This window comes from Galeopterus variegatus, unplaced genomic scaffold, assembly GCF_000696425.1.
Source record: "Galeopterus variegatus unplaced genomic scaffold, G_variegatus-3.0.2 Scaffold542, whole genome shotgun sequence".
In the NCBI taxonomy this organism is placed as follows: Eukaryota; Metazoa; Chordata; class Mammalia; order Dermoptera; family Cynocephalidae; genus Galeopterus; species Galeopterus variegatus.
Window position 1 is genome coordinate 1 of NW_007726653.1, and position 10,150 is coordinate 10,150.

The 10,150-nt window shown below is 41.0% G+C and overlaps 1 protein-coding gene across 1 annotated transcript in view; it reads right to left on the reverse strand.

Annotated features, from left to right (window-relative positions):
- Positions 1–1,345: 1,345 nt before the first annotated feature.
- The window catches only part of LOC103588259 (kalirin), a gene marked incomplete at its 3' end in the record, with an annotated part of 440,967 nt that continues 432,162 nt past the window's right edge, over positions 1,346–10,150 (reverse strand). The window contains exons 22-23 of the mRNA XM_008569903.1: positions 2,682–2,864; positions 1,346–1,464 (exon numbers count right to left, since the gene is read on the reverse strand). Of these exons, the coding sequence (XP_008568125.1) occupies positions 1,346–1,464; positions 2,682–2,864 (302 nt within the window). The remainder of the gene's footprint in view (positions 1,465–2,681; positions 2,865–10,150) is intronic.

Genomic DNA, 10,150 nt, shown 5'->3' on the forward strand with positions numbered 1-10,150 from the left:
CTATTCTTACTCTATTGGTAGAGTGGAAAGTATATGAACTTTGGAGTCAGATGAATAGAAATTAAATTATGCCTGTCATTTACTAAAGGTAAGACTTGCTTCTCAAAGCCTCAGACTCCTTACTTATAAAACAGCTGATCACACAGGATTACTGCAAGGATTAAAAAAGATCATGTAAGCAAAGTGGAATGTGCTTGGTAAGCATTCAGTGAATAAAAGATCTGTAGATTGCTATGAAACTAGGAAGATGAGAAGAAACATAAACTGATGGGCTTTGAAAATCTGTCTTTGACTGCTTTGAGTTTTCTCACTGCAAGGATTAAAAAAGATCATGTAAGCAAAGTGGAATGTGCTTGGTAAGCATTCAGTGATTAAAAGATCTGTAGATTGCTATGAAACTAGGAAGATGAGAAGAAACATAAACTGATGGGCTTTGAAAGTCTGTCTTTGACTGCTTTGAGTTTTCTTGCATTGTTCTTTTTCTCCCATGTGAAAAGTGGTGAAGAGTCAGTGCTGGTTTAAATTCTGGCTCCATTACTACCTATCTGTGTGGTTTGGGGAAAGCTGCTTAGCTTTTTCTAAGTCTTATTTCTTATAGGTAAAATGGGAATAATCATAGCTATTTAAGAGAAGTGACAGGAAGATAATAAAATAAAACATGTGTAAGGCAGTTTATATAACGTTTAGCACACAAAAACTGTAGGTGGTGGTAGCGGGAAGAGTATTGCTTTAGTAATGATAAAATGCTACCTCAAATAGGTAAACCTGGCATCACCATGCAGATGAACTGGGCAAAGGCTGGCAGAGGAAGGCTAGGGGAAATTTTTGTAAATAATCCAGACTTATGATAATGACAACTATAAACAAAAGTCTAAGTGGATGGGAAAAAAGTGTTAGAGACAAGAGAAACTTTGAAGAAAGGATTGATATAGAAATGAGGTAAGTCAAAGCTTATCTCACAGCTTCAAGGCTGGGAAACTAGGACAGTGACACCACTGATGAGAATTAGGAAATCAGAAAGGAGAACTAAATTTGGAGGAGAATATATGTGGTTTGGTCCATGTTGACTTCTGAGACTGTGAAGTGAAATTTGATGATCCAAGAGAAAGGTTTCCTCTAGGAAGTTACTGATACATGAAGGGAACTCAGGTGAAGGACAGATAGGAAAGACTTAAAAGTCCACAGAGTGAACCCATATTCTCAATGGAAGCATCATGTCTGTCCCTTCCAACCTCTGTAGGTGGTCGTGAGGACATATTAAGCTATCAAAAGGGGTGGGTGGCAGTGAAGACCAAGCAGAGGCATGAGGAAACTGCTAATGGCAGCGGGAGCTCCCAACACATACTCTTTCTTCCGAGCTGACTTCCGCTTCTCTTCATTGACTTCATGGTTGGCGTCCCGTAGCTTGACTTCACGATCTGAAAGGCTGGCTGGGATGATGTCCAGCTCCAGGTCCTTGTTATCCTACACATAGAGGTATCACAGAGGTCACACTGGGGATGCACTGGGAAAGCAACTCACCCAAGTGGAGGAAGGTGGCAAAAAAGAAAAATAGAGAAAGATAATGAAGAGGCATGAAAAGGTGAGGGATCCTACAAACTCCCACCCACAAGCATTCTTCTGCATAGGGTCTTTTTTTTTTTTAAATAAGAAAGATATAAAATGTTCAGGTCAAGTGTTTAAGTCTAATATCCACAATGAGAAAAAACAATGAACACATCTGATAACTGTGTGTCTATTTCCCTGAGGCCTTCGGTGCTGATTAAATCTAAACACACACACATAAATTAGTCCAAGATTGATTCTTACCCATTAAAACAGATGTGAAACAAATACATAAAGACATTAAAAAACCTTTCATTTGTTAAAGGAAAATAACCAAACCAAATATTTTTATTTAAACAAGCAATTTCTCTTGGAAATAGGAAGCTAAATGACAGAACAATGACAACTTTCTAATTTGATAATACTCGCTTATTTCAACCACCATTTGGTATTCATATATGATAGAACCTCCTAGAAAAAAACCTCACAGACTGAAGCCTGGGGGAGACGTTAACTGCCTCATCTTTTAGAGGTTTGACCATTTCACTCTCTAGGTTGCTCTGCTTCAGAGCATGAGCCTATTTAAAGATTTAAGAATTAGAAATCCTAGGATTAAATTGCCGGGCTGTATTTAGCTCTTAATTCATAGGTTACTGACCCCTATTACAAAGAAGAGATTAAAAGGCAGTCTTCCTGGGCGTCATGGCAAACAGTACCTCATTTCAGTTCAAACGTCAAATAGTCTTTGCACAAACTGCATCCCTTATTCTGGCAAGAGCACTATTATACATACCGGGACTCTAAACATTAGCTGATTAACATAATTGGGTGGAAGATGGTACTGATGAAGACAAAATAAGGGGTTTAGTCCTCAGAGTACACAGAGAAGGACTCTGTGCAGCCCTGGGCCCCACTCCTGGCCAGCCAATTTTGCAATATATGGAGCACTAAACATAGGGAGCTGAAGGATCAGCAAGATCCATTCCCTCCACTATAAAACCACACAAGGCAAGTGCTCTAGGGGTCAACGGCTCAGAGGATTGCTCTGGAAATGCTCTTTTCTTCTGTGGTGATGAGGGGGGGTGCCAAGGAAGGTGGGGAGGAGGGCACCCCAGTGGGCAATACCCTATACCTACCTCTGTGTTGACTCCTAAGGCTTTTTCCAGGGAGTACCGGTACTTCCCCATCCTCAAGGAGAAGTCTCTGTAGTGTTTGTCCACTGTGGTCACCCACTTCCTTATCTCTGTGGCATGAATGTGGCCTTTTTCCACAAAACTATCGGCCAGCTGAATCAGAAGCTTCACCTTCTCCTTTGTTTGCTGCCCAAAAGATGGTCGGAAGTTACTAGATTACATTTGTTCTCATGCCCCTTCACCCAAGTCCCTTTTCCTCTTTACAGCAGCCATAGATACCTATAGCCAGATCACCTGGGTTTATATCCCAGCTGTCACTTACAAGCTGGAAGATCTTGAGCAAATTATCTATACCTTCGGTGCCTCATTTCCTTCATCCGCAAAATAGAGACCATGATAGTACCTACACTGTGGGGCTGCTGGGAGCATTAAATGAGCTGTGACGTCGAATGCTTACAACAGTGCCTGGAACGCAGTAAGCACTCACAGTAACCACAGGAGGAACTCAGTAAGCCATCAGTGTATTAAATGAGCTGTGACGTCGAATGCTTACAACAGTGCCTGGAACGCAGTAAGCACTCACAGGAACTCAGTAAGCCATCAGTGCTAGCCGTTATTATTATTCTCGATGGAAAAATCTTTTACATTAATACAGTGCTTTACCAGTTTACAGAGTATGTTAACATTGCACCTCGGATTCATTTGAATCTTAAAATATCCTTAGGAAGTAAGTCAAGGGAGGTGGTATGGGTCTCTTTGAGCCACAGATGAAAAAAACTGAAGCTTAGAGAGGCTTAGGGCTGGCCCATGCTCATACTACCAGTGGCAGCCTGCTTGCTTCTGATCCTTCATTCCCAGTTCTCTCCCTTCACTGTACCAGCCTGAATTCAGCTCTAAACATCACGTAAGTTGGTACATACTAGGATCTAAAGAAACGCAAGTACCAGATTTAAGAGTAAACTCTGTCCCTTTCACCACCAGGATCTTGTCTTTAGTTTCCATTAGAGAGAGAGAGAAAAGGGTTAATGAGGTTGGTGTCTATTATAGGGCTCAGTAAGGTGGGACTCTGACATGTGTATGGGGCTAATTTCACTCCTAGCAAGAGTCTGTTCAACACCTACTCTGTCCATAGCACTATATAGAGGCCTGTAGGGACAGGTTTGGGGGGTAAACCAAACGTAAAAATAGAAGTTCATTTCCCCCAAACAGTCTATAATCTCTAGAGGGGACAAGATTAAATAACTCAAGGCATTATGTAATTGAATGTCAAAATGAGAAGTATGTATAGTTAACACTGCAGAATTTTAAAATGGGAAAAAATGAAGGCGGGCTGACACGGATAGAAAAGGTCTCATGTGGGAGGAGGGACTAAGTTGGGTAAGATATGGAAATGAAAGGGAGATTGAAACAAACACCTGCTACTTGAGTTTGGATTTTCATACTCTAAAATCTATTAGGGAAGTCTGATAGGTTTTAAGGGAAAGAAAAGAATATTTAAATAGTGTTCTAAGAAACAAAGTTATTTTTTGGACTGAAGGAAGGTAGGTCCAAGGTTTGGACCATGCTACAATCTAGATTTCTAGTTATCTAGATAAACGGAGGGAAACTGAAGCAGAAAATCACCGGAGCCCTAAAAGGTATTATTTCTTATTCATTTGCATGTCTCCAGGGTCTAGAAAACAGTAAGTATACCATAAATGCCGAAGGGATGAATGAGTGCATGAATGAGCAGATCTTTTGTCTGGAAGTGAGAAAAGCCAGACCAGCAAGAGTTGAGGGTTTATATTGGGAAGAATGAGATGATAAATTTTGTCCAAAAACTGGACAAGCCCACTGAGACACCAACCATGGACCTGGTCTCCATTGAGAACAGTCTGAAATGGTTTCTTATATACGGGTGACTGTGGTGGCACCTTGTGACAGGCCACATGCCTGGCCACAGCTGATGAGATCAGAGATAAAAACTTGTCCCACAAGGGCAGCCCATCAATATGTGGCCAGTGACTTCTGAGGTCTCCTGGCCTAAAAGCTCTGTCTAAACAAACAGTAGCAATATGCTGGGTCAATTGAGGTTGCTTTTCTGGGGATTTGAACTGCAGTAACACGGGTCTGGGTGGTCGGTTGCAGAGTAGAAGTGAAAACAGAGGAAGAAGAAAAGGGAAGCTGAATCACAGTAATGGTGGAACACTATAGAGATCCCTGATCCCCTGCTCTGAGGAGATGACCAGCTAATTTGGCTGCTTGAGCTGCTATCAGTCTCAGGTCACATCCCAGGTTTCAAACCCAGAGGTGAGATGATACTGTATTTCTTGTTCTTCCCACAGGGCTGAGTCATTCGGCTTTTTCTGGGTTCCTGTGAGTCCAGCCATATGGCTTTTATCTTCTTTATTTCCATGCATAGCCATATAATATCTTTTCCCTTTCATAACTTCAGCCAGCTTGAAACTCAAATCTTGCCACCAAAGAAAGTAATTTATATAGATTAATAAAGTGGAAGTCAGACTGTAGCAGTTCTTGAATGATAGGTTCACTTTGGACATGATTTTGTGAACAAAAGGGAGACTTTGGGGATAATTCATCTGGGTCTGGAAATCTAGAACTGACCTCTCACTTATTTTGGGCTTCAGCTGTCCCCTAATATGTGCTCTGCTCTTTCCATTTTGAATCCTATGTAATCTGCTGGAAAAGACAGGTTAAAAAAAGAGGGGTTCAATAATTCTATTTTTCTTCCCTCCGTACCTCTTTCTTCCTTCTTCTTCCCCTATCTCTCTCCCCCCATCTTCCTTCATTTTTTTCTTTGCTCAGTTAATATTATACCATCTTGGGCCGGCCCGGTGGCGCACTGGATAGTGCGCCGCTTGGGAAGTGCGGCGGCGCTCCCGCCCGAGGGTTCGGATCCCACATACAGACCGGTTCCCGCTCACTGGCTGAGCGAGGCGCGGGAGCAACGCCGAGGATTGCAATCCCGTTGCCGGTCCCCGGTCCGGTACGGGGGCAACACTGAGGGTTGCGATCCGTTGCCGGACACGGAAAAAGACAAAAAGACAAAAAAAAAAAAATATTATACCATCTTCTCCTGATCAATGAGCCATACTCTGAATAAAATTTTTAGAAAGACCTTCTGGTGTTTTTAGCACATTTTACAAGTCTTTAGGATTTAGCTTTTTTGATATTATTCTTACAATCTCATTATAATCTTCCATATTTTCCCTTCATTACTAATATTCCTTGTATTTATTGCATGTATTTTTTGTAGATATGAGCTTATTGAGCCCTTTGTGTAGGTGAACAGGTTTCTTAAGATATATCGTTATATTCATTCCACAGGGGATTATTTATCATTATATATGAAAAACTAAATCTTTCTAAAATTTCCACCACATATGAGTTATATTCCCCTTAAGAGTCTTGGAAACAGAATCATGATCATCTTTTCTCTGAACTGTTTAGATTCTGCTTTTCTCAGTCTAAGGTACCTGACAACCCCAGTGTTCCCTCCCTTTCTTTGCTATTTGAATTCCAAGAAGACATAATGTAGTTCAGCTGAGGCTCCAATCACATTCATTACTGCTTAATTCTCTTTTGTTAAGAAGAGTTAAGTCCCGTTTCTCTCATGGCTTCTTTCACTTTTAGGGATAAAATTACCTGTATAAAAAAGTATTTTCTCAACACTTTGTTAAATGCATATCAAAACCACAATGGATGTCACTTCACACCCCTAGGATGGCTATATAAAAAAGACAGACAACAGCAAGCATTGGCGAGGATGTGGAGAAATTGGAACCCTCGTACCTTGCTGGTGAGAATGTAAAATGGTGTAGCCACTTTGAAAATCAATTTGGGAATTTCTCAAAAAGTTAAACAAAGAGGTGTGCTATGGTTTGAATGTCCCCTTCAAAATTCATGTTGAAATTTAATTGCCACTGTTATGGTATTAAAAGGTGAAACTGCTAAATGGATTAATGCTGGTATCGTGGAAGTGGTTAATTACCACAGGAGTGGGTTCCTGACGAAAGGATAAGTTTGGCCTCCGTCCTCTGTCTCATGCACTCTCTTGCCCTTCACCTTCTGCCATGGGAAGACACAGCACAAAGGCCCTCTCCAGGTGCTGGTGCCATGCTCTTGGACTTCCCAGCCTCCAGAACTGAGAGCCAGATAAATTTCTATTCATTAGAAATTACCCAGTCTGTAGTATCATGTTACAGCAGCATAAACCAGAGTAAAACAAGGCACCATATAAGCCAGCCATTCCACTCCCATGTATACAATTAAGAGAACTGAAAACATATGTTTACACCAAAATTTGCACTTGAATATTCATAGTAACATTACTCATAATAGCCAAAAACTGGAAACAATCCAAATGTCCATCAACTGATGAACGGTAAATAAAAGTGGTATATAAATACAATGGAATATTCAGCCATAAAAAGAAATGAAATGCTGATGCTATAACATAGATGAATCCTGAAAACACTATGCTAAGGGAAAGAAGCCAGTCACAAAAGACCACATATTGTACGATCCATTTATGTGTAATGTCCAGAACAGGCAAATCTAGATAGAGAGAAAATAGATCAGTTGTTGCCAGGGGCTGAGGGAAGGGGAGAATGAGGAGTGACTGCTAATGGGTATGGGTTTCTTTCTGGGGTAATAAAAATGTACTGGAACTAATTAGTGGCAATGGCTGCACAACCTTGAGAATAATACACTAAAAACTACTGAAGTGTAAAAAGTGAAAAACAAAAGAATCTAAAAAAAAGTTTTGCTTTAAGAAGAAACAAAGTTCTTCCAGATGTCAAGATGATTAAGCTTTCCTATCACCATGTCTTGACCCCTTATAAATTTTGAAACCCACAAGAGGAAAACATTACTTGTATTCTTTTAATTGGATTGTCTATAGGCACATCACAACGTGAAAATTTTGTTTTTGTCTTATCCTCACCGAAACTCTATCTTGTTTTTACTCTTATATTTGTGGATTTTTATATAGAAATTACCTTTCTATATTCAGTGTTTCTTGCACTTGATCCATTTCTTTGGGGCAGAGTATAATAATTCAACATACTCTATTGCCCTGTTCAATCATGAGGACCACCATATTTACTCTATTGTGGTATAAGGTCAATTTGGTTTCCATTTCAAATTCATCTTATTAGTTATAAAGGTTAAAATCAAAGATGGCTGGTTAAAAGAGGTTTGCCTCTGGGAAGTGAAACTAGGGTGGGGCAGGAGGCTGTTGCCTTTTGTCAGAAGCTCCTCAGACGAATTTGTTATACTGTAGATATTCTGATACAAATAACCCTGAGATTTCGAACATGATAGGTAGGAGAATGATATCCCGTTAACAGAAACAGTTAAATTGTGAGGGAGAGAGAGAACACAGAGAGCCAAAAGCAGAAGAATGGAGGAATCATATTAAATACAAATGGGGGGGTAGTGGTGTTGAAATCTACCCAACCTTCCTATTTCCTTTAGGTTCACCAGTATTCGCGGCCTCCCTTCAATGCACAGGATACAGTCAAGTAACATAAGGAATACAAGATGAATAACGTGTGATTCTTGTCTTTCATGATCTTGCTGGATCATATGGGAGAAACCACTGCACACAGACTAGTAGAGAACAGACAGCGCAGGCCACATGCCTGAAGTGTTACACAGACAAGAGCGGCAGTGCAGAGATGGGCTAGATCACATCCTGGCATGCAGGCAGGATCACAGAAGAGGCAGCACTGGAGTGGAAAAGTGGGCTCCTTTTAAAAAAGCACAAACTAGAGGAAAGAGAAGGATATTCTAGGCAGAGAAATGATATGGGAAAAGTACTGAGGCAAAAAAGTGTATGATGTATCTCTTAGAGGTAAGAAAATACACCCACTCAGCTGGAGCACAAAACTTGCCTAAAAGAAAAATTGAAGATAAGCTGGGAAGGGAGGGTGGTGCAGGTGTAGAAGTTGTGCCTGAAGGCATTGGAGAATCATTAAAGTTTTTGAGCTGGATGGTAATGTGAACAAAGTAGTGTTTTAAAGATGATCAGTAACGAAGAGGAGGATGGATTGGAAGGAAGGAAAGGCCAAAAGCAAGTATGCCAATTAGGAAGCTGCTACAGCTTAGGGTGGTAACGTCGTGAATGGAAAAGAGGAGAAACATCTGAAACAGGTTGTAAAGGAAGGATGAATTAAACTGACTGAATAATTCTTCACATTTCCACTTTGGTTACGGANTGAGGGAGAGAGAGAACACAGAGAGCCAAAAGCAGAAGAATGGAGGAATCATATTAAATACAAATGGGGGGGTAGTGGTGTTGAAATCTACCCAACCTTCCTATTTCCTTTAGGTTCACCAGTATTCGCGGCCTCCCTTCAATGCACAGGATACAGTCAAGTAACATAAGGAATACAAGATGAATAACGTGTGATTCTTGTCTTTCATGATCTTGCTGGATCATATGGGAGAAACCACTGCACACAGACTAGTAGAGAACAGACAGCGCAGGCCACATGCCTGAAGTGTTACACAGACAAGAGCGGCAGTGCAGAGATGGGCTAGATCACATCCTGGCATGCAGGCAGGATCACAGAAGAGGCAGCACTGGAGTGGAAAAGTGGGCTCCTTTTAAAAAAGCACAAACTAGAGGAAAGAGAAGGATATTCTAGGCAGAGAAATGATATGGGAAAAGTACTGAGGCAAAAAAGTGTATGATGTATCTCTTAGAGGTAAGAAAATACACCCACTCAGCTGGAGCACAAAACTTGCCTAAAAGAAAAATTGAAGATAAGCTGGGAAGGGAGGGTGGTGCAGGTGTAGAAATTGTGCCTGAAGGCATTGGAGAATCATTAAAGTTTTTGAGCTGGATGGTAATGTGAACAAAGTAGTGTTTTAAAGATGATCAGTAACGAAGAGGAGGATGGATTGGAAGGAAGGAAAGGCCAAAAGCAAGTATGCCAATTAGGAAGCTGCTACAGCTTAGGGTGGTAACGTCGTGAATGGAAAAGAGGAGAAACATCTGAAACAGGTTGTAAAGGAAGGATGAATTAAACTGACTGAATAATTCTTCACATTTCCACTTTGGTTACGGACAGATTCTGATCCTAATAAGTTCTGGGTATCTGCTGTGATCCATCCTAGGTAAGGAGGAACGTCCACGGGTCTGATAACATTCAGCCTGTTCGTTCATTATTGACACTATTTGGAGAGAGGCAGATAGCTCAAACTGGTTAATTCAAAAGCCACTCTCATTTGGATTTGAAAAGGGTTCTGTGCATCTGCCACCTTCTTTGTACTGTTTGCTCTGGCTGGCATTGAAATGAGTCTCCTATCTGAACTCACAGCTTTTCACACTGGGGGAAAAGGCCCCAAAGCTCACCAGGATGCAGGAGAAGGCTCCCCAGTGTTGAGAGACACAGCAGAGGATTCTTAAAGTGAATAACCACTTCTGAAATATCAGCTCAGGAACGAGGTGAAAGGCCTGATTT